Genomic DNA, 25,854 nt, shown 5'->3' with positions numbered 1-25,854 from the left:
TAAGAGAATCAAGAACAATACCTCAAACATCAAAGAATTTACAGATAGAGGAAAAACATAAGATTAATGAGTTTATTACTTGTAACACCAAAAATGTCATATATGCCTTAGAATGTAAATGCGGTTTACTTTATATTGGTAAAACATCAAGAAGTCTTAAAAAACAAATATCAGAACATTTGTATAACATTAATATAGGTAAAGATACACACTCTGTCTCCCTACATTGTAAATCCTGCCATGAAAGTTCACCCGCTAGTATTGTGAATTTTTGGGGGATTCAAGCTATATTGCCCAATTGGAAATATAGAAATTTAGAAAACCAATTGGCCAAAGCAGAGATGACATGGATGTATGATCTCAAAACTCTAACCCCTAATGATTTGAATGTTGAGTTCGAACTTAAGTGGTTTCTCAATTGAACATTTACTCGTCCTTTCTCTCTTCTTTTTCTTTAGGTTTGATGGTATCCTGATGAATGTCTATAGGTCTAATAATATATAATCTCTACTCTTATTTTGATTAAGTTAAGAACAACTCATTTATACCATTGTTAACTCTGATTATGTATATTTGCTCAATCTAGAATATGATCTATTTAATGTTATATGATGTATTGGAAAGGTGATGTAGGTTTATTATATCTCATAATAATACGAATTGTCAATTAAGATCATATATATATCTGTCTAACTAGAAATCTAGATGAATCTTTATCTTGCATTTACAACACGATTTACCATCTGCGATGTGTATGGTTTAATATATGTTTTTTATTTATTGTTAACATATAACTTCTATTTGTGTCCCTCTTGTAGTTCTTATGAGTAGGAATCTTTCAATTCCCTTGAAGAATTAATCGCCCAGGTATGGTCTACCCATACACTTATTCCACAAAGAAAGGGATTTAAATGTGGCAAATAAAAGTTTTTAAGTTGGAACGCTTTTTGCGCTCCACCTCTTGCCAATGGGGATGTCCCCCGGATGTAAGGTATCGCTATGGCCCTGGAGATAGAGGAATGGAGCGCACTAGCGTTTCATCTATAATTAAGAAAACCGTAACCAGAAGCGTGAAAGCACTAGTAAGAAATGAAAACCGGAAATAGGTCAGTGGAACGCATATGCGCTCCACATGACTCTGTAATGACACGCAAACTGGAAGTGAGGGTGGAACGCAAATGGCGTCCCCCTCGCGACTTACAATACAGCTTGTTATTTGAAAATAGAAACAATTTGCCTTAAGATTAGGTGGAGATTCATTTAAAAAGAGAAGTATGAGAGTGGATATTGGTGGAAGAGATGTGTGAGAAAGATTTTTTTAACTGTTCAATATATGTACTTATTTTGTATGTAAACATAAATAATTCTTGGTGGTTCAGAGAGTTTTTGATTTCCTGTATTATTAAATCTAGCAGATCCTTGTTTTGTATTCGAGAGTAATGTCATTTTCATGAAATTTAGACGTAACCTTTGAAGTAGAATCAAAACAACTTCCTGTATAAAAGGGAGCTCATTCCACATCAGCCCTATCCTTGAAAAAATACCTAAACTAAGAGGTTGAAACGCTTTGGAAAATTAGGGCTACTGGACCTGGAATCTATGAGGACCATCTTAACAACCAGAAAAGTGGACCCAGGGGATTTATTACTACAAGCTGTTTATCCACTTGTATCTGGTAGGGACCCTCATAATCCTATGGTCCAGTTTTTATATGTTATTTTTATATGTTATTTTATACCTTTTTCATATGCTATGTATGTGCAATAATTTTTTTGTAGCCAGACTGTATCACACTAGGGGGTAAATGTATCAAAGTCCGTTTTTTTCATCTCGCGGGAGATCGGCGACTTTGCAGCTAAAATTTAAAGCGGCGATGGCTTGTAAAGGCAAACTTGCATTTACAAGCCATCGTCGCTTTAAATTTTAGCTGCAAAGTCGCCGATCTCCCGCGGGATGAAAAAACCGGACTTTGATACATTTACCCCCAGATCTGTTTTTTTCTTTCTTACATTCAATACTGAAAATATCTATTTGGGAGAAAAATCTTGATTATTCCCATGGAGGACTTTAAAGAAATTTGAACCCAGGCTTATTAATTCTTTCCATCTTGTAAGTGTTATTACTTAAGGAGTTGGGTGAAGATACTATATAAATCACACTGTATGGAACACGTTTAAATATTCAAGGCACTTTTATATTTTGTATCTGGTGAGTGGATTCACATAAGAAGAAATCCTTGAATTGAAGTTGATTGATTTCACATTCATCACACATCACACATGTTGCTACAATATTATAATATGTTGTGTTTTTATATTTTTTCATGTTACATCATCATATAACGGAGGAAAGATCTGAACAAAGTGACTCACGGATCTACTCCTAAAATATAAGTATTTTGAATCACTTTATTCACTTATATATGTTTATAAGAAGATAATATAGGTTATTTTCTATCTCTATATGTGCATTGTTTTATTGTGGGACACATCGATGTGATTACAGTCGGCAGCGCTGAAATACTCCTATATATATATATATATTTTATTCATCCTAATTTTGGGAATATTGTGTGATGCCTATAGGTGGTTTAGCAGCAGCTGATTGTTTGCGCAATCTACCCCTTTTATATATCACCCCCTAGGTTAAGTGTTTAAACACTTAACCCACCATTGCCACTTTAAATTCAGAGGAATAGAAGTCGCGATGACAGGAAACAGAAGTGCCGGACAGCTCTTCATTCAAATTCAATTGCGGTCAGCATTTTCCCTCATCGGGGATCTTCAGAGTCGCTTTAAAGGTAAGTCTATTAATATTGCCATCACTTTTTAACTCTTTCGGTTTTTATTTGTAGGTAAAATGGATGTCGGGTTTTTCAGAAACGAAAAACCGTACCCAACTCATCTGTGAGAACAACAAAGAATAAAACATGAACCCATCGGGATGTGAATCCTTGCATTTTATAAGATTAATTTATAGGTGTGTTTGTTGCATATAATACCTTTTTGTAATTGTGTGATATTTATTTACTTAGATAGATTAGCGATCCATGTAATACAATGTTTTTTAAGATATGTAGGACATTTGTAAAATTTTATGCATACTTCCAGTTTTGACAAGACCGGAAATATACAAATCGGATCCAAGCCTCGCTTTAATTAAGGAAGAGAATATATAACCTGGAGAAATTGGAGAAGAAGTTTTGCCTTGACAAAGACACGCGGCTTAGAGTCAAAACGCGTTGGCAGCCGGGACTTGTCCCGATTGAAATCTCCGTTATACAGGTAATGTCTAATGCCTTTGTTTCGAAGGAATCTGGTATGAGTCCATTTTTAACCTTGCATCAATGGTTATCTGAGTTCATTTTAAGTTTGTTTTAGTTCAGCTCTTTTATGGTTTTTATGTTAAAATAAACGATAATGCACTAGATCTCCTTTCCTTACTTTCATTCTGTGGAGGGATCCTTCGAGTTTGAAGGCGTTTTTACATCAGAAACATTGTAAACATAGGTCCTGTGTGTGTTTTTTTTCTGGTGTTTTCTTCTAAGGATTTCACGGTGATAATAGAAACTTTATCCACTTTCCTATAGTTACTATGGGAACTGCTATTGGACTATATGTAACCTACTACACTTTTATGTGCATTCTATGTTTTGAGTTTTAGTGCCATGCTGAAAATCATTAACAGATAAGAAGATCTATCTGCAACTTTTTAAATTGTTTGGAATATTATCCATTTATTGATGTGCCACAGAGTGAGTGCTTGTGTACGTATAATCCTGTTTTGTTGATTGTTGTTTGTGGCTTCAGCTACCACCTTTACACTGATGACACTCAACTATACCTCTCCTCTCCTGATCTCTCTCCCTCCCTCCTCTCTAGGGTGTCCGCCTGCCTCTCTGCCATCTCCTCCTGGATGTCCTCTCGATTTCTCAAACTTAACCTTGCCAAAACTGAGCTCATAGTTTTTCCTCCCTCTCATACCCCATCCCCTTCTGACCTCTCCATCACTGTCGACAACACCTCTATCTCCCCTGTCCCCCAACTTCGCTGCCTTGGTGTCAACCTCGACTCCTCTCTCTCCTTTGGCCCCCACATCCTCTCTATTGCTAAATCCTGCCGCTTCCAGCTGCGCAACATCGCTCGCATCTGGCCCTTCCTCTCCCAAGATGCCACCAAATGCCTTATCCACTCTCTGATCATCTCCCGCCTGGACTATTGCAACCTCCTCCTCACTGGCCTCCCCCACTCTCATCTTGATCCCCTTCGATCCGTCCTTAACACTGCAGCTAGGCTTATTTTCCTCTCTCGCCGCTCCTCTTTTGTCTCCCCCCTCTACCTAGCCCTTCACTGGCTCCCATTTCCCTTCAGAATCCTCTTTAAGCTCCTCACACTCACCTACAAGGCCCTCGCCAACTCCACTGCGCCCTACATCTCCACCCTCCTCTCTATTCATGCTCCATCCCACCCTCTCCGTTCTGCCTCTGACCGTCGCCTCTCTTCCCCCCTTATAAGCTCCTCCCACGCGCGTATCCAAGACTTCGCCCGCGCTGCCCCCCTCCACTGGAACAAGCTCCCTCCCTCCATCAGAACTTCCCCTAATCTGTCCAGTTTTAAACGGGCCCTAAAAACCCACCTTTTTCTTAAAGCCTTTCTGTCTCCCACTTAACTTCCTACCTTATCTTCTGCCTCCGTCCCCCTACTCTCCCTCTCTCCCCTGCGTCTCTCTGTCTGTCCACCCCTCCCCTTAGATTGTACGCTCCTCTGAGCAGGGCCATCTCTCCTCCTGTTTCCACCACTTCTAACTCTGCTCTCCAGCTACTTAGCCCTCCTCCTCGAGGGTCCTCCACCCCACGTCCACTCTCGCTCCCTCCTCCCCCCTGGGGGTCTCCCTGTCTTCCGCGCCCTCCTTCTTGGGCCCCGTCATTTGCGGATCCTCCCTCCCCCTTCCCCGCCCTCTCTAGCTGTGCATTGAGCTTACTGAGTTGCTGTGTTTACTGTACTGTGCTGTCTTCCATTGTATTGTAATTTTGTTTGTCTCTGTACGGCGCTGCGGATGCCTTGTGGCGCCTTATAAATAAATATTAATAATAATAGTATAATCCTGTTTTGTTGATTGTTGTTATTTTTAGAGGACAGTGGAGCCTCTTTTATATGTACTAGGCAGCACATTTTTAGGAGCGCTATATAGATCAGTTGTTTTTTTGATTCTATGAAGATAGGATACTGAAAGTAACTAAAGGGGGAGATGCTCTGCACAGGGATTAGAAGAAAACATCCACATGCAATGTATGTCAAGATATAAATCTATAGCGTATAGCTTGTGGGGGTGCTGGTCCTGTTATATTTGGACAGAACGAATAATGAACAGAGGTTCATGTTAGAAGGACAAATTAGCACTCCATTGTAGCTTAAAACCGTTTTGTTTTTTGTTTTTTTGCCTGCCACTAAATGGAAGCTATCACTGCATCCCTATCTGTAGTTGGTGTTGGCGCCAAATAACGCTAGCCCCAACGTACGTTTCACCCTCAGGCTTTGTCAAGGGGAAGCATACAGTCATTCCCCTTGACAAAGCCTGAGGGTGAAACGTACGTTGGGGCTAGCGTTATTTGGCGCCAACACCAACTACAGATAGGGATGCAGTGATAGCTTCCATTTAGTGGCAGGCAAAAAAAAAAACGGTTTTAAGCTACAATAGGGGATCTTTTGTTAGCCAGATAAAACTAGCTCAGCTGCTGAGACTATTGTCTTTCACGGAGACTACACATAAGCTCACTCATATCAGGGAACTCTTTCAGTATCACAGAGCTGTTACTGGTAATGAGCTAATTACATGTGGTATAGCTGACAAGGTCATACATTGCAGGAATTGCACCAGCCTTATCATAGATGCACCTAAATGTATAACTGCTGTGAACAGTGTCTACTATAGAGACTGTCAATTGTTTTATATCAGGGACTTTTTCTGGTAACATAGAGCCATTACTGGCAATGAGCTATCTGCCTTTATTATTGCAGACAATGTTACACAGTGCAGGAAGCACACCAGCCTCAGTATAGATGTGCTATGGTGTAGTGCTTCATACTGTCAATAATCCAGAATAAGCCTTGTATTTAAAACTTACCAATAGCATCACACAAGCTAAGACCTTTTTGAGCTAGGGGGTTCCCCTTATTTAATCCACTAAGATCCAGTACCTTACTCCGTTATCTGCCTGCTACATTTGTTACAGTGGTGACTAGAAGGCTTGTAACACCAACACAATAAGAGACACGGTTCTCAATTACTTTTCAAATCATTTTTGTCTTCTTACCAACCACCACTTACCAGTAAATGGTTTGCTAAAAAAGGATTTATACAAGATACTCTTTGTATCCACCAGACTATTTCCTTATATAATAGATCCCTATCAGTTGGTGTTTTTGTTTTTATCACACGTGTGTATGTGTGTATTTGTAAATTATTTTAATATATTTCACCTTGTTTTCCGGGAGGATGTCATTATTAAACAATAATCATTAAAAGTTATATTTTAATTAACATAAGGAGTGCTAATTTGTCCTAACATGAAGATAGGATACTGACAAGCATGGAGAGAGGTAGAACAATCAGACAAAAAGATGAAAAAAAAATCCCTTACAGCTTGTCTACCCCTTACCGTGTCTCAGTAAGCGGAGATCTATTTTGACTCATGTAGACTAATGTAGGAATAACAGTTATCAGTTTCTAAAAAGCATCAAAAGGTCTCAAAGCTCTACTGGCTGGTGCTCATAAGAATTAGGCAGATCCAGGCAAGAAGAAGGGATAAAAGATGGTCCATACTGGAGGACTTGAACAGTTTTACCATGTGCTGTAATATCAGCTATTTGAAAATCAAAAGGGAGATTGAGGTCCCTTATTGTATTGACCCTGTCCAGCATTTTGAAAGCTGAAAGATTTATTTATGTGCAGTGTTCATCTTGGGTAAGACTGGATACACACAAGGCTTTATTTTACACCCGTGGTATGTAGTTGGTAAAATAGAGATCATTGATCCATATAGAGGTGTGAATGCTTGACGGATTATGACTACACAGCTTTCACAAACACAAATTATCATGTAATACATTAAGTACAGGGCCACCAACAGGGTCCCAGGATCCTGCCAATGGGAAGGGGACCTGTTGCTTAAAAGCTTTATTGGTTAACTCAATATTTATGATAATGAATTTACTAGTATCCAATGACAATCCTGATTTCTGCTATACAACAATCATAGAATTGAGGAATATGCAAGCAATTCCGTTATTTATCTACAAACAAAGGAGCCTTTGTATAGGAGAATCAAATACTGAGATTATTATAACAAAAACAATCTAGGATATTCAACCTTCTTCAACGTCAAGTCTATTGTCTCTACACCAGTATTTCCTTAATATCAGTCATTTATCTTAACATCCAAAAATATGTGGCACAAACAGGACAATATATTTTCTATATATAAAAGTCTTTTGGCTCCACATTGATTGACTCTTATTATTAGTAGCGCCAAAGAAATAATAGTTGTAGTCAACAGACAGAGAAAGTATTTCATGTTGCTTCTCTACGCACAGACTCTGAAGATGTGTGTGCCCCAGCTGTTCCATTGTTTCGCTCTTTTCTAGTTAGGCTAAAAAGAAAAAACAGAACTGGTATAACTAAGTGCATCTTGTTCATTGTCACTTGGAAAGACTTATTTAGGCCCTATAACGTATTAATACTTAACCTTTATTAGTTACAACTAAAATAGTTGATTAAAATAAAAGCAGCGAAATATAGGTGAGTAAATGTGAATTGCGCCAAGAGTGAAATAAAATAACTGTGAAAATAAAAAAAGACTGTTATTCCTTATTGTCCTATATTTAATTACTCACAGCACTTATAATGAATCAATCTAACAGGGTTGATATAAATTGCAATAAAGGAGTCCGGAGTAATGTTCTTGTATTGTAAGCTCTGTTCAATATATGTGATTGAACCATCAAAAGTTGTAAAATAATCAGTTGATTCTCAGAATATAGAGCAATAAAATATCTATACCTTCCTGTGCCATGACTAATAGGATACATTTTTGGCTTCAGAATGTGCTGTTCCCTAAGTACTATTGGTGACAGGTGACATATATTGAACGGAGCTTACAATACGAGAACAAAACTCCAAACTCCTCTTTATTGCAATTCACATTTACTCACCTATATTTTGATGCTTTTATTTTATTGAACTATTTTAGTTGTAACTAATAAAGGTTAAGTTTTAATACTTTATAGGGGCCTAAATGATTATTTCTAAGTAGCAATGAACAAGATTCAGTGCACCTTGTTATAGCAGTTCTCTTTTTTCTTTTTAGCCCTTATGTTGTTTCTAACTGGTGGGTGGCACCTCGCTACCATGTAAACTAATGTTGAATACTAGGAGAAATTGTATCAAATATACATGGTTTAAAGTCATAATCTTGAATGCAATAAGACTAGTGCGACAATACAATTCTTTTAAGCTTTTTCAGTTACGATCAGATACTCTTCGGAGAGCTGAAGAGCTTTTTTTCTTGTGGTTATTATAAAAAGTAATAGATATTGTACATAGTGTGAAACCATTTACATTTTATTAAGCTGGTTGAAACAAATGAAACGCTTACAATAGATTGTCATCATATATGTATAAAAATGCAAAGCAACTCCAGTAACTAGTATCAGATTTTCCCAAAGGTAAAACAAGCCTGAAACACTCAGCGTACAACGCCCCGGGTAACGCACTCACTGCTCAAGGTCAAAAGTACAGCCACACTGAGGCAAAGCAGCTCATTTCCTTTCCACCAGCGCATTTCAATCAACCAAATCTTTTTCAAAGTGATACATTTGCACGTTTATATACTAAATAGTTCATTAGCAGGCAGCTGAAAATCACACCTAATCATAGCAACAAAAATATCTCTCTTTCTTATGACACAATGTTTTATTCCGTTTGGCAAAATAAAACAAATACATATATGCAATTAAACATAAGATCGAAAAGCATCATCCATATAAATTATTAAATTGGTGTGGCTTTAGATACCTACCCTGCTGGCAGAGAACTACATCTCTCATTGTGCAGTGGGAGTCTGTGAAGGAGCAGTTACAAATGGCAGACAAGAGGCATCAGGGAGACTAAGGAGAGAGAGAGAGAGACTCCCTGAGAGAGAGAGTGGAGAAGACTTTACAGTGGAGAGCGGGAAAGCTTACAAGATACCTGAACAGAGAGGAGCCATCTTGGACACAGATACTGGAGAGCATTGGGGATAACCCATGATTACCAAGTTATTGATCTACTTGGACTGAGTATTATTGTTACTTGTCAAGTAGGGAACGTGAATATTTTATGAATCCCCTTTTGGGAGACTGTCATATAGTAACAAGGATGAAGTGTAGGGAAAGATAGTTAAGGGATAGAGACAGTCTAAACCAAAGAAAAATTGTACCAAACTCTTTAGCATTATTTGCAGAGCCAGCTTTTACAAAAGTGACTGTATGCTTATGCCTAAGAGGAAGAGAGGAAGCAGCGGAGGTGTTAATTGCTTTCTGTGCTTGTGTCAAATTGGAGGAAAGACAGACAAGGAAGCATGTTTTATGAAATTGCTTGGACAAAGTAACCAATTATTGGAGGAGAGTAAGATTGCAAAGTGCTATCATGTGGGATTATCGGTGTTGTCAATATTGAGGAATTCAGGGAACTGTGACATTGCTCTGTGCTATTTGCAAATGTAATGCTTGTTTGACCTGTGAAGGAGAAGTCATCTGTATTTGTACTGCCTTTTAACAAGGACTGCAAGATTCTATACATTTGTCTAATATTCAAATGCATTTGTATAATGTGTTAGCCATCAGAAAGCAACAGTGATAGAGTTTAATATATCTTGCTGATCATGGTTAGAGATATTTTTTAGGACAGTCATTAGAAGGGATAGAAAAACAGCAGTACCGCAAAGGAAGCCAAGAGGCAGCTGCGGACTGGAGAAAAACTAAGCAAGCTTTCCTTGATAAATGAAGCTGCATTAAGGAAAATCCCACAATAACAGAAAAGAGTATACCAGCAAACAGCCAAAAAGCTGAACAAAACTTGGATCTTGTTTTAGAATTAGCGAAAAAAATCATCTCCCCCACCTATGCAGCTAACTAGTCCAACAGGAATATGTCTAAAAAGGAGAAGAGACACGTGGGAACTAGAGGAAACACAGGGGGACGTAGTAGACATAGGAACCAAACCCAAAATAAGAAGGTAGACGTGAAAAATCAAGGTATATTTAACCTTAGTACTCTTGAGTTAACTGCACCCCAAGTAAATATCCTTCAAAAAGGACTTAAATTTGCTCCTGAAAGGGGTCTCAATAAATTCGATACATTTATTGATATCCAAAAATTTATTAGGAAAATATAACTTTCAAGAAATACTTTTCAGACCCCTCAAAAGCTATTATCTCCAACCATGACCAAGATCCCCATAATGACTTCAAACATACTACTTTAAGAAATCCCTCTAAATTCAATCCCAGCCACTGCAAAGACCCATTTATTAATACCTTCCAAAATCTGGTTGAAAAAGATCTTAATAAATTAATTCTAAAAACAAAATATCCAAAAACCAACCTTAGCCGGTCGGACAGTCTGGCCATTAAAGAATTGGGAGGAAACAAAGAAATAATCATAAAACCTGCCGATAAGGGAGGGGGAATAGCTATTTTGGACAAAAAGGATTACATAGCTGAACTGGAAAGGCAGCTAACTGACACAGCCACATATGAACTACTAAAGGGAGACCCCACCTTGATTTATCTCCGAGATCTAGAACAGCTTGTTAATCGAGCATTCATGCAGGGAATACTAGATAAGAAAGAGCATGATTTTCTACTCACTAAACACCCGAGACTTCCCGTAATTGACCATATTCCAAAAATCCACAAATCCTTAACCAATCCACCAGGGAGACCAATAGTGTCCGCGATTGGCTCACTAACTACTAATCTCTCGGAATATATTGATTGGTTCTTACAACCTATAGTTACAAAAAAGTTACCTGAGAGATACAGGCCACTTACTTGACATCATCAGAAATATTGATTGGGAACCTGGGTTCCATTTAATAACGTGCGACGTGGTTTCTTTATATACGATTTTTGACCACCAAGCAGGGTGCGGGCACATCAGAGCCATTTTGGAAGAATCTGCCACACTCCCACAACAGCAGATAGACTTTTTGATTGATAGCATTGACTTTGTGCTCAATCACAATTTCTTTTGGTCCAGTGGGAATTACTACAGACAGGTTCGCGGGACTGCTATGGGCGCGAAGTTCGCGCCCAATTACGCGAACCTGTTTGTGGCCCACTGGGAAAACACTACCATATGGAGCCACAATCCATACCAGGATTGCATTGTCAAATGCTATCATTATATCGACGATGTATTCTGTATATGGGCCGGCAGTAGGGACCAATTGTCCTCATTTATACAATTCATCAATGGCAATAACCTTAATATCAATTTCACCAGTCAGATCAGTGTTGAGAAAGTTGAATTTTTGGATTTAGACATTTTTATACAGAACGGACACCTTGCAACCAAAACTCATTTCAAAAAGGTTGACAGCAATTCTTTTATACCCGCCTCTAGCAGCCATCATAGGAACTGGCTGAAAAACAAACCAAAGGGCCAGTTCACGCGCCTTAGGCGAAATTGCTCTGATGTCACTTACTATGATGAACAGGCAATCACCTTAAAAGAAAGATTCTTGGAAAAGCATTACAATATCAAAGATATTGAAGGAGCGTGTCTAGGACTTCGGGAAACAGATAGAGATCTCCTCCTCACTCATTATAGACACCACAAAAAAGATCCTGACCAGAATGAAATAACCCTTCCCTTTATTGCACAATACAACAGAGACCAAAAAATGCTTGAAAAAATCATTAAAAGACACTGGCATATCTTGTTGGGCGATAATGATCTCAACAAAATACTCCCTGCGAGACCTAAATTTGTCTACAAACAGGCAACTAGTTTAAAAAGCAGCCTGGTACAAAATACCATCCCACCTGATCAAGGTGATAACAAAAACACTACTTGGCTTAATGAAAAGCATCAGGATTCTACTATTGTAATCGATGCCAAGCCTGCAAAATAAGTGGAACCACAGGCACTAAACCCACCACTACGTTCAAATCAAATATCACCGGAGAAATCTTTAAGATAAGGGACAAACTTACCTGTGACTCCGCTGGTGTAATCTATCACCTCCAGTGTCCATGTGGTCACCAATATGTTGGTAGGACCATTAGAAAGCTTTCAACTAGAATTGCAGAGCACATGAGAAACATAAAAAAATCAACTTCCAACTCACAATGTCTCTGAACACTTTTCTACACATCACCAACATGATCCCTCACTCTTACAGTTTTTAGGGATCTGTAAAGTCAAAAAACAGTGGTGAGGTGGTGATTTCATTAAACACATATCACAGATTGAGACAAAGTGGATCTACAATTTAAAAACCTTGACACCACACGGTCTCAACATTGATTTTGACATCAACTGCTTTCTCTAAAACTGGCGTTCTCCATCAACCCCTATTTCCTTCTGTGGGCTACTATACTTTGTTTAAATTTGTTTATCATGCACAATATAAATGCAATCATTCATAACTTCAAGGATGATATATGCACATCTTTGGAAACTGCTACTCTTTATTCCCAAATATCTGTTTATGTATAAGAACTTGCTTCCCCAATATCTATTTATATAAAAGGACTTGCAATTTTCTACGATACTGTCGTTTTGCTTTGTTGTCACTATTACACTGTATCCAGCTATTTATAAAGGGAAAACATTCTCTGCAAAAGCATGCACTACAAAAGTACCGCCCATCTTAATCCCTTAACATGTCAATCCATTATAGGAACCAATCCAGATGCAAGGATTCCATGGTTACCTCCTTTATAATGTTTATCAATTCATCCCTGACGAAGCCCACGATGGCGAAACGCGTATGTTTTATTGATATTACTGATTACTAGCTCATGAGCTTATCTCCAATACACCTGATTGCATTACACCGATAAGCGCCTCTGCGCATGCGCAATACGCATTCCATCCTCCTCCAGACATGATTTACACATCTGCTAGGATACTGGGATGGCTGGATAGGACCTCCCTCCCTGCAGAGACAGGTCCTCGGGGCAGCTGTGTGCACACACATGGACCACTAACCGCTGGACCAGTACTCTCCGGCCACACTCTCCAACAGCAGGTTAGTTCCACCAGCCCCTCTATGACTTGATTATGTACACAAAAGCACTTTACCAGAATGGATTAACTTCTACAATCCTTTATGGTTTTATACATTCTGGATGGACTGAAAATATACCCGTTTGAACCGCAGCAGAACGGTTTGGAACATGCATATACTCTTTCTATTCATCACAGCATTTTTTGGGTGTGATTTAACTTGTTTCCATCCACAACAACACCCATTGAACTTGGTTAAACACTCTGTATCTACCCATTGCCAGGTTGTGTTTACTTTACCTTTATTTGTTTTTTGCAACTCCATTTGTATAGGAGTACTGGACTATTTCTTATTTACGCCTCCCAATAATGGACTTATTCATGCATCTACTATTATCCAGTGCGCTGGTTAAATTTATTGTATGATCATTATTTGTGGCAGTAGTAAAAATTGGCAATTCAGCCACTTTATGCTCAATCAGCTATATATCTCACTGCATACATTTACACTTGCGCCTGGGAGCCATTCACTATCCAAAATTAGAAGGGATAGAGATACCTCTTAGTGGTATAGAACTAGTGATGCCTGTATAAATAGCGCATTAGATAATTTTGTTCTCTAGATACCCTTCAAATGTTTACATTTAAATTGATCTGCACTTACAGTGTTTACTGTTTGCAAAGTTCCCCGTAACCATTGTTTGAACCAAATAGTTTTTTCTAATATATTAAAAAATAAAACATCTTAGAAGTTCACACCACAAAAATAAACGTGCCATGTGGCTTTTGAATACCAGCCTGGTGTATTACCATCTCATTTGTGTGTGTCTGTGGTATGAAGTAGGGGGACAGAGGGCTCCTTAGTCCCCATCTGGTGCTGCTTATTCCAAGAACATTACCCAAACGAAGACCCTACAGTACACAGACTTGTGGAAGCACTGTGCAACAGAGGAAACGAGGAAATATAGATATGAAGTAAGGTAGGCTCATATCTTTTGAATTGCATGTGATCAGACCGATAGAGATCTAAAAAAATCCAACACTCCACCCTCTACACTCTACAACCATGCCCCCCTTCTTGTGAATGAGTCTCCTGTGCATACCCAGTGTATATTAAACACAACTCTGCATGAATGAATGAAGAGATGCACAGCATTCATAGAAATACAAGCACCTTAGCCTATGTAGGATAGGAGTTATAAATCAGCTATTAAACATTAGACCTAGGAAGACAAATTGGAAGGAGACAGACCAGGAAATTGGTGTCAAGGAGGATAGATTAACATTGCTTCACCTATCATACAAGTAAAAAGTTTAGGTTGCTTTTCTTACGAAGGCCCTATAGCATTGTATGGTCAAATGAAAAAAAACAAAACTCTTCAATTCACCTCCCCCTGGTTTAGTGTTCTCCCCAGCACCTATTTCACGGGTGCTACACCCAGCTGTTTTTACTTGCCACCCGGCTCTTTGAGCCCAACAGTCTTATTATAATAGAACAAACCATTGTTTCTCCTATTAGAACAGGCACTATGCGAGCACTGCAGCCAGCAGTGTGTGTGTGTGTGTGTGTGTGTGTGTGTTAGACCACTGACCACCAGTCTGACCAGTCCTGGCAGGTGTGGGCAATAACCTCCAAAACTCTTTCAATATTACAACTTTCCCCATCCGGCTACTTCTTAATGCCATCCAGTTGGCAACATTTTCTAGGGAGACCACTGTTGCTATACATATTCCACAGTAGAGCTCAGCTTGGCTTCACATTTGACATACGCTTGTCTGGTTGCCTTCTTGTTTGAATGTACTTTAGAAATGCCTATTTCATATAGAAAGCTCCTGTTGTACTTTTGCTAGTGACTATGCAGTTTCTTGCTCCATCCTCCCCTCTCTACCCCCCCCAACCCTCTTATTACCTTATGAAAGCTCAATGTTTTTTGTGAAAAAGGAAATTAATGCAAGACTAAAACATGTAAATAAAATCTTTATACCTGATAAGTCATTTATAGTTTAGGCCAAAACAATCCAAATTTGTTAATTCAGTTGCAGATTACAAATATCCGGACAGTGACCGCTCTTAAAAACCATGTGGGGGGGAAGGGGGGGAAAGGTAGCAGTATGAAAATGTATTTGTCTTCTAGGAAAGTTTTCTTTGTACTGCTTATCCTGTACAACCATTTTCTTAAGTGATGTTCAGAAAGAGTGCAAAAAAATCCCTTAATGACCTCAACCATCTATTGTTCTGCAAAGTTAGATTGACTATTATATCAATATGTTGTTGCAAAAATGAATCCGTTTCAAAATGTTGCGCCAAAGAAACAAAAAAAAATACAAATAAACCAATGAATGACAGGTTTAAAGTCTTCTGTAGACTACATTGTGCAGAGCTCTGTTGCCGTGGGAACAGTGGTCACTATTACAGTGCAGGCTGCAGTGTAGGCCTAGTGGTAAAAAACAGAGTCACATGATAAGAGATCAGAACATTAAAAACACAACAATAGGCAAAATGATCACAGTGTGTATATCAAAAAATAAACCTTCCTTTTCCTTCCAGAACAAAAACCAATTTCAACAAAAGACACGTTAAGAAGGGGGGGGGTATTCACGTGTCATTCCTAGTGTCAGTTACATTACCAATACTACATGGCAAGGGCTTGCTAACAGAGAAACTCAGTGTCGGTTTTCAGAAAACCGAGCCCACCCGAACATTGCAAATCTGAGTACTTTCACGGGCCCTCGGAACAGAAAATGAGGCAAAAAGTCATTGTTGCATCATCAAATCTCGTAAGTTTTGCATTCTATAAGTACTGCCCTGCTTGGAGATCCAGCTCTATTTCACAGAGAGACACAGAACGGGTAGCAGGGTTTTTGGCAGTCTTCAGTGCAGCTGGACAGCGTGATTAATGAAAGAGAAAGAGGAGGGCTGACAGTGTTCTTAAAAGTCTGCAGTGACATTCTACTGTGCCATAGCTCGCCCAGAAACAGAAGATGTGGCAGTGTTCAGTGCTGAAAGAGAAATAATAGGGCTGGCAGTGTTCTTAAAAGTCTCCAGTTAATTTGCTGTGTGCCATCGATATTCATTCACAGCAGTACAAAGAACTTCAGGAGCACCAAGCAGCTGCTGGCACCAGTCATGATGATAGTAATCCCACTATGTCATCTGCTAAAGCCTATGTTAAAGTGCATAGTGTTTTTAAGTCAGGGAAACAAAAATGTAAAAAAAAAACACCCTTTACCTTGGCAAAGAAAAAAATACTGTAATATTGTTTGAGGATGATGTACATACTGATGCGAGTGAGGAAGAGGCTGATTTTCTTTTTTTACGGTATAAAGACAACAGTTTTATTAATAAAGAACAATGTTGCTTGCAGAAGTAATATAAGCATGGATGTCTAAATAGACATGTATATGTATTACTCAAACCTTCCACTTTGCTGCTGTTTCACCAGTATTGCACAAAGTGTTATATATGACATTCAAATATTAGTCTAACATCTCTATCTATATAATGGGTAGATATCGATAATTTAAGTTTACTCTATAGAAAACAAGCCCTCTATGATAATGTCTATCCTCAAACCATAAATAGGCCTAAAACAGATCTTATTATATAGGAATACTATCGCTTTAACCTCTCTGAGGGGATATAAAATAATTAGAAAATTACCCCTCAACATTTTCATTTGCTGACTAGTTCTTACTTACTTACTTACATAATATAATAAATTTATATACAAGCATACCAAAATAAGTATACATATTTCTAGTGTGCAAAATATCTGCATCTCAAAAAGGATAATAAATAATCTGATTTAAGTTTCATGAAAATCAATCATTTCATTCAATCCATCTGGAACTAATGTTTGCATTTTGAATATCCACATTGTGTCTGCATCACAAAGGCATTGATATCTACCTCTCAGCCTCAGTATTAATCCTGTCTGCTCAATACCAAACAAAATCTCAAACCTTCTGTGTTCCTATTATGGAACTGAGAAAAGTGTCTGGAAACACTGTGGGTTTGTAGGTCAACCTTTATATTCCATTTATGTTCTCTAAAATAGGTTTTAAGAGATCTCATAGTCCTACCAATATACTATAGTCTACATGGACACTGTAACATATAGATTACATATGTAGACTCACAGATAATGAATTGTATAATGGTAGAGTTCTAAAGAATGGTCTTTCTTTTGCACCAGCGAAAAAACCTAACAAATTCCAACTGTACATAGATGTGAATAAATTTATTAGGAACCTAACTTTAAAAAGGCATTTTGCCAGGAAAGATCTGGCCATAGTTACCAACTATGAAGGAAATTCTAAATATGGCCTTAAACTGTCTTCCAAGAATTACCCTCTAGAATCAAAAAGCAGACATATTGAAATCTTCCAAGAACTGGTTGTAGGAGACTTATGTGAATGGGATGATATTTTCCCCCTACCTAAAAACCTGAGTGTGAATGAAATTAAAGCAGTGAAAGATTTACAAAGTAACACTGAAATAATTATTAAGCAGGCTGATAAAGGAGGTGGTATCGAACTTACAAGATAGGTCTGATTATGTTAAAGAAGCTGAGAGACTTCTCAGTGATACAGCCTCTTACTCTCTACTAAAAGGAGATCCAACTAATGATTATGTAAGTGCACTGAGAGATATACTGACGAGGGCTCATCATGATGATATAATTGTTAAAGACGAATTCCAATTTATGATGGTCAACGAAACTATTTTACCCATCTTTTATCATATGCCCAAGATGCATAAACGTTTGATTGACCCACCAGGGAGACCGATTGTAGCCGGCATCGATTCTTTGATGTCACATATTTCTAAATATGTTGTTGTCTTTCTAAGGAAACATGTTACTTCATTAAAATCATACATAAAATATACCACTAATGTGCTACAGATCTTTCAAAATTTTAAATGGAGTAATGAGTATCTTTGGGTAACTATTGATGTTCAATCATTGTACACGTCAATTGAACGTGGGACAAGGAGATCAAATTATTTCTCCTAATTTTATGAAACCCGTGGATACCAATAGCTACCTTTATTTTAAAAGCTCTCATGTTAAAAAAATAGAAAAATGAACATCCCCCTTTCTCAGTTTTACCGTATAAAAAAGAATTGCAGTGAAGAATCTCACAGGAATGAACAACTTAATATTTATTCAGATAGATTTAAAAAAGGGAGTATCCACAAAACCTACTGACAGAGGTCATTGCAAAAACTAATAGAGAGGAGAGATCTAATCTTCTTAGATATGCAAGAAAAGAAAATAAAAGCTTTGATGTTCCATTTATTACTACTTATAACAGTGGTGAGAACCTAATTAGATCAGTTATTTCTAAACACTGGAGTATACTGATGAAAGATCCTGTATTACATAATGTTCTCCCAAAAAAAAACAACATCATTTTTAGAAAAAGTAAAAATCCGAAGGATATATTGGCCCCTAGTAGATTGAAAGATATTCCTAAATCTAACACATTTCTTAATATAAAGGGCAGTGTTGGATGCAACCCCTGTAACGTATGTAAATATATGGCACCTACAAATAAAATATTTTTTAATTCGAATAATAGCAAAAAATTTAGCATTAACAGACTCATGAACTGCATGTCAACCTCTGTCATCTATATCTATCTTGGAGTGCACATGTGGACTCAAATACGTAGGAAAAACTAAAAGATTATTAAAACTCCGTATCCAAGAGCATGTCAGTAATATACAAAAACTAAAATGTTGAGTCACTCTGTATCCAAGCACTTTCTAGAAAAAGATCAGTCAGACTCAGTTTTTAAAGTTTATGGCCATTGAAAAGGTAGAATTGGGTCCCAGAGGAGGAGATTTACAAAAGAAATTGGCACAACGAGAAATGTTTTGGATATATACTCTGAGTACATTAACCCCTCATGGTCTAAATGAGAATTATGAAGTTGCCCTGTTTTTATAATTTTTTTAACATTTTTTATTCCTTTTTTTATCTATGTCTGGGATACTGTGCAATATACTTAACTTTTAGCTAGATATTTGTTTCTTAAAATTGTATATTATGTCCAGGATCTTTTTGATTCAGTAGACACTATAGTCTTATGGTAATTCATACTTATATATGTCCCTTTATTTTATTGGGTGTATTATATTTATTGATGTCAGTTTGTATAACATATACATTGAGGTTTTTTTAAAGCACGTATCTGAGGTCTATTTGTAGGATCTCAGTGTTAGGATCGTTATGTCTGTATTTTATATGTTTATATTGATGCATATATTTGTAACATATGAATGAATCATATGCTTTTATAGCAGTTTTTATCAGAAACAACGATGTATGACTGATGTATTTATACCTCCCTTATATAATATGTTTTGTCTAGATTCATCCTGCCTGCAGATAGGTGACCGCTTTGTATGTATGCAGTTTGTACTAACTTCTGTTTTGACAATAATAGCATTTGAGCACACTCATCCCTTCTGATTTTTAGTAATACCATTTGCTGTTTTAAATGTGTATAACACTTATTCGTTATTTTTATAATGCTTCATAAACAATATAGATTTATAATTGGAATATGTGATATTGACAGCTGTATATGATCACTTATGTCCCCATATGCAGTATGCGTGGATTAGATGGATTGTATTTGTGGTCATGTGACCGCTTTGTTTATGTTTTCTAAAGACGAACTTGCTAGCCCGGGAACTGGTCATATGACCATTGTGTTTAGCATTTTCCTCTCTGAAGCGCACGTGCGAAGAGACGTGTTGAGCGGTACTGCGAATGCGCCAATATGGCGCCGGACACTATTTATATGATGCTGTTTAGCACAGTTATTTACTGATTACCTCCTGATGAAGTCTGATTAATAGACAGACGAAACGCGTTGAGGACTTGAGCTATTGTCTGTGGGACCTTGTGGACTCCATTTCCTGATCTTTTGCTGTTATTGTGGCCAAGTATCGATTGGATGCAGCAGCTGAGCCAGACAGATCTTACCATTCTTTGATGGAAGTTACAAAGATACCCAGATAAGCAATTTATACTTTTATTTATGCAAGTGTGATACTTATATTTTATGTGTAATAAATTTGCTGAATATACAGTGTTACACTATGTTGGTTTTTCCTTTCACACATCTTGTGTACTACTGCGACATCTCAATGAATGGATCCTAATCTAAAGTCTTAGAGACACCATTGCTAATATAGACCAATACAGTATGAAATAAATATGCTAAATAAATGCTGCTACCATTAATTAACGTCAGACACAGAAAATCTATACATCACATGGCAACTTTTAAGCTACTTATTGATTTCTTTATAAACACTTATTTTTATTTTGTTTATTCTATATTTCACTGATAAATTATACAATAAGAAACTTACTATGGAATCACTGTGTTTCCATTCATTTTAACAGATTAATATTAAAAGTAGATAAAAAAAAATACTCTAAGTGCATCTTGTCATTTTTTTCTGTAAATCTATGCATGAAAATGACAATGCCTGTAAAATTGTTCCCGACTGTTTACGTAAAGATTAAATTAGCAGGCACAAGATACTTGAGTGAATTATCTGAATCAAGACATTCCTATTCTCCACAAATTATCTACAAAAGGACTATCAAGTGTTCCAGTTTAGCATCCAAGGAACCTTATATTCTGCGTTTAACCCTCTTAAAGAGAATCAATATCATCATTATCCATACTTTTACATATCAATCTATTTGGCATTAGTTATTGTCAATTAGTCCACATAAGTTGAAACACTAAGCAATCTTCACCTGTGACCATAATTAGTGAACTATAAAACATAAAATAACTCTGCGACTTAATGCAAAACATTAAACTACAGTCATTAATAAGGTTTTTACATACAACTATAAAAATTATTTCTTTGCCAACAATGGGTCAGAACTTATAGATAGAAAAATGCAGATGGAAGCAAAAGATGGGATACAGAAATTAAATTTAAAAAATGAGGAATATTCTTTATAAGTAAAGGATAAAGCACTTTAACAAAACATGTTGTTAAATAAAATGCCTAAGTTAAAACATACAAACCTTTAAATTACAGTTTGGCACCATAACTTGCACCTTGCAGACAAATTAGCAAAAGTAGTTGTGCTTATAATTACTCTTTATAGAATAGTCTTACAAATTACTCAAAAATCAAAAAAGACAGACAAATAAGGAAAATGTATATTGTAAAACATTTTAGCTTCAAGGACTTTTAAAATACTTTCATTTAAAATAAAACATCTTGGAAACACTCAAAAAATTAACTTATATAAGTGACTTATTCTCTAAAGCTTTCTCACTTTTTAAATATATGGTGCTATTTTTACACTACCTTAATGCTTAACCACGTATTTATCTACTTGTAAAAAAAAGTTCAAGTTTGATCTTATTTTAAACATTTTTTTGTTTTTACATTATGTCTATTTTATAGAACATGAGACTTACACTATTTGATACATATGAATGTAGGTATCACTTACAAAAGATCACAAGGGATTTAAACCTATTTACATATTTGTGTATTTAGACATCAAAACATATAACAAATGATTACATTAATGAAACACAGCTCATGTGCTTTTATTCACTCATGTCTGAACACCTAGGTGTTAGCATCTAACCATATATTAGCATTTCACATGGCCATATCAAATAAAGTGATTCTAGATCAGAGTAAGTGAAACCAGATCAAAGTAAATAAAAATCTTTGAGTAAAAATAAATGATGGAAATGTGATCAATTTGTTGTATTCAACTTATTCAGAATAAAGTTTAATGTTCCAAAGTGACATTTTATAAAACCCAATTGTGTCCCATAACATTTTCCACCTGACCTTAATATTTTTAAACTTTGTTGTTCATCTTTATGCATACCTCTTAACAGATATAGGTTACACAAAATAAGTCCAAAAGCATGTGCAATTAAAGTTTTTAAAATACAAAAAAAAAAAATCTGTTTTAAAACCACAGGTGAAAAATAAAATACAATATCTATTTGCCAATAAACCTACATCTACATTAAATATTAAAACATATTTTCTTCTTCAATATATTGAGGCAACACCTACAGTATAAAAGCATAACTACATCATTCAAGTAGAGGTAAAATATTTAGAATGATTCCCATACTGCAGACTTACTGAGGCCCACTATATAATTTTGAATATGTGACAGTTTTGAAAAACGTTGAAATATTTTATCTCCTTTTCCCCAGTTTAAGTTATTTCAAACAATGGTTTTTAAAAAAAAAAAAAAATGGGCATGTAGGTACTAGTAAATTGTACCCAAAGACTCACGCAAATAAGAAGGCAAAACATTCTTTATCACCTATAAAAGATGCCATAGGAACAAACTAATACAAAATATATACATTAGTTATAATCTAATGGCTCCATTAAAAAACAGCAAATCTCCAACATGAACAGATTTTAAAAAGAAGAGTAAGGAGTTACAGCTGACAATTATATTAACAAAACACTTGAAGAATAATAGAAATGTAAAAATGAAATGTAAAAATGAAATATAAAAAGTGAGAGAGATGCTATAAAGATATAGGTGTAAGCACAGAATGGACTTATACTCTACACTCACCAAAGACATTATTAATGCTGACATTATTGATTGATTTCAAGCTATACTGCAAGCTGAAATAAAAATAGGGAATGTTCGTTCCACATATTGCAATACATTTTAAACAGACTAGCTCATGTATATATTGCAATATATGGAAGTAACACAAATGATTAAGAGTACAGCTTGAAGTAGAGGCTTCTTCTCCTTTTACACAATGTTGTCAAGCCCTTGTTGCACCAAGGTCTGTATGTATGTATGTATGTATGTATATATATATATATATATATATATATATATATATATATACATACACACACATTAAATATACACACATATACATTAAATATATACATACACACATAAAATTATTTTTCAATCTACTTTAACAGCAGTAATAAACAATAAAACAAGAATCAATATAAAGTATTTAATTATATTAATGATAAATACAGATTATACTTGGAAAGCCTTTCTTTCGGACACATTTTATTACTAGTCTCATTAGCATGATAATCATAAAGATGATTGATTCTCAACCCTTTGATCCTTTTTAAAACTCATATCAAAGGTCAAAGATTCATAGGTGTGAATATCACGAGTAGCTCAGTCTTCACCATTATATAAAGTCTGGGAATACTTAGAACTTCACTTCAGTCTTGGAGAGCATCTGAGCAGTCAGCATCTCCTGAGTTTCAGATTGTCAAGACCTTGCAGAAGATGTCTTTATCCATGGCCTTGAACATCATCTTCTATTTTACACCCATCTGCTTTGTACTCGGGAGGCCTTCTATTATTTTAGAGGAAAAGGCATCTAGATTTTCTCCTCCAAGAGCCAACAGCCATCCACAGGGAGTGAACATCCCTCCATATATGATGCATCTTTATCAAACTCTTACAGGGAACAGCAAAGGTCAACACAGACCAGAAAATCAAATGCTGAAAGAATCAGACACTGTCCAGAGTTTACCTGCAAAAAGTGAGTACAGCACTTTATTATAGTCTTACATCCAGTACTTTATTTGTTTTAAGTATTGTAATTTTTTAAATTTTTTTAATGTGTGTAGCTCTGCTCTACAAAGTAAGTTCTTGTTTAAAAGTTTTTATTTTCACATTACAATTAAATGATTTGGAGGTAAAATTTGTATACAGAGGTTTTGAAAACAATTATGTATATTTACTGATAATTATTTCTCTTTTTCATTTTCAGATTGTACTGTAAAGGATAATAGCTGGTCATTGACTTTTGACCTGTCTCCTATCTCCAGAACTGAGGAACTACGTTTCGTTGAACTCAGACTTCATCTCCCATCATTTAAGAAAACCAGGAATGTCACAGTAAAGATCTACCACACGAAGAAGGGTCAGGATAAATTCTTCTTAGGATCAATCATGACAAATATACCGGCTAAACAGCATTCTTCCTGGAAATCAATTAATGTCACCAAGATGATGGAGCAGTATCTGCAATGGGGAAATAAATCGACAATCCACGCAGATGCACAATCAGTAGCCAGGCCTGAAAGAGACAATGTAGCCTCACATTCAGATCATACATCTCTACATAAAAGCACTTCAGATCAAGCCATCATTGTGTTTTTTACTAAGGACAGGTCATCTTCAAAAATTTGGTCTCCCAGTTTAATTAAAAAAATGGAAGTAAACCCTAAATTGATGGCTGGATTACATAGATTCAAAAGAACCAGAACAAGTAAACAGCAAACCAACCCAGGCAACACTAATACTTCACCCGTGGAAGAACAAAAACCTTTGTGTAGGAAAGTGGACATGGTGGTTGACTTCAAAGAAATTGGATGGGACAACTGGGTTGTCTACCCCAAAAAGTATAATGCCTACCAGTGTGAGGGAACCTGCCATACGCCACTGAACAAAAGGTCAAAGACAACAAGCTATGACTATATAAAGGTAAGAACCATCTTGTAAAGTTTTAATTACCAGCTCCCACCTCATCATATTTGAATATAATGTAGAATAGAATTAGCTGCAATTTATTTGCTTCCCTTCAAGGTTAGATAAGGTCAGACAGCTGCTCAGAGAAAGCTACAGTACTTTTTTTTAACTCAATTTCTTATTTGATTATTTATCACACTTGCTAGTTTAGTTGCACCTTATTGCTTTAACTAGAATATAGTGTATCTCTCTGTTATTTATTTTGAAATGTTTTTGAAGGTAGAATTATAATACTTTTTGCAATTATTTTGTACACATTCAAGATCTTCCAAGAAGATTAAAACATGGATATTGAATATTTCAATGTAACTACACTAAGTGAAGAGTTTTTAAAATTGTTTTTTTGTTTTTGCAGAGCCTTGTGAAGGATTCGGAGAGAGTGGAGTGTTCGTCATGTGTTCCTCTGAAGATGCGCCCTTTGTCCATGCTCTTTTACGAAAATAAAGACCTTGTTTCAAGACACCTTGAGGACATGATAATTGAAGACTGTGGTTTTAATGGAAAATACGGACATTAAATCGAGAACTGTGGTTATTTTGTGCCTTTCTATTTTTGGGAAAAAGTACTGTAGATGGGATTGCATTTATATTTTGAAAAAATTAAAAGTAGAATGTAAAAAATTAAATGTTGAGAAGTTCCTCATATTGAGGTATGCTGGCTACGATTTGTATCCGTTGCCCTATGGTGATGTATAACATAATTTACTTGTAATTTATATATATTAAATAAAAAAGTATTAACAATGCATGACTTTATTCTGTAATAGTTAAAGTTATTGGTCCTATTTGGAAATAATGTTTTTCATTGTTTTTATTTTCTTGCAAAATCAAAATTTTTAAAAACACACAATTAAAACCCACAGCTAATAAAAAAAACAATTTTCAATCATTTCTATAACCAATAAACATTAAAAGGTCTCTTATAACTGTGTGCTTACATTTTATTTTATTAATAGCTAACAATATTATATCCAAGATTCATTTTGTGCCTATAAACTAAGGGCAAATGTAACA

General features: G+C 36.2%; 1 protein-coding gene across 1 annotated transcript; it reads left to right on the top strand.

The window, feature by feature from the left end:
• Positions 1-23,602: 23,602 nt before the first annotated feature.
• Positions 23,603-25,358, top strand: LOC142150650 (nodal homolog 2-A-like). Its single transcript, XM_075205845.1, has 3 exons — positions 23,603-23,849; positions 24,081-24,796; positions 25,197-25,358. The coding sequence occupies exons 1-3, from the start codon at positions 23,603-23,605 to the stop codon at positions 25,356-25,358; spliced, it is 1,125 nt and encodes a 374-aa protein (XP_075061946.1).
• Positions 25,359-25,854: the final 496 nt, after the last annotated feature.

Source organism: Mixophyes fleayi, chromosome 4, assembly GCF_038048845.1.
Source record: "Mixophyes fleayi isolate aMixFle1 chromosome 4, aMixFle1.hap1, whole genome shotgun sequence".
NCBI classification, from domain to species: Eukaryota; Metazoa; Chordata; class Amphibia; order Anura; family Limnodynastidae; genus Mixophyes; species Mixophyes fleayi.
Note: the sequence above shows the minus strand (reverse complement) of the source record. Positions and strands in the feature narration are given on the sequence as shown.

Bases quoted from the DNA above. Each gene is read 5' to 3' on its own strand.
- LOC142150650 (XM_075205845.1), top strand. From the start codon at position 23,603: ATGGCCTTGAACATCATCTTCTATTTTACACCCATCTGCTTTGTACTC. The intron at 23,850-24,080 runs GTGAGTACAGCA...TTTCATTTTCAG, and splicing joins CCAGAGTTTACCTGCAAAAA to ATTGTACTGTAAAGGATAAT. The intron at 24,797-25,196 runs GTAAGAACCATC...TTGTTTTTGCAG, and splicing joins CAAGCTATGACTATATAAAG to AGCCTTGTGAAGGATTCGGA.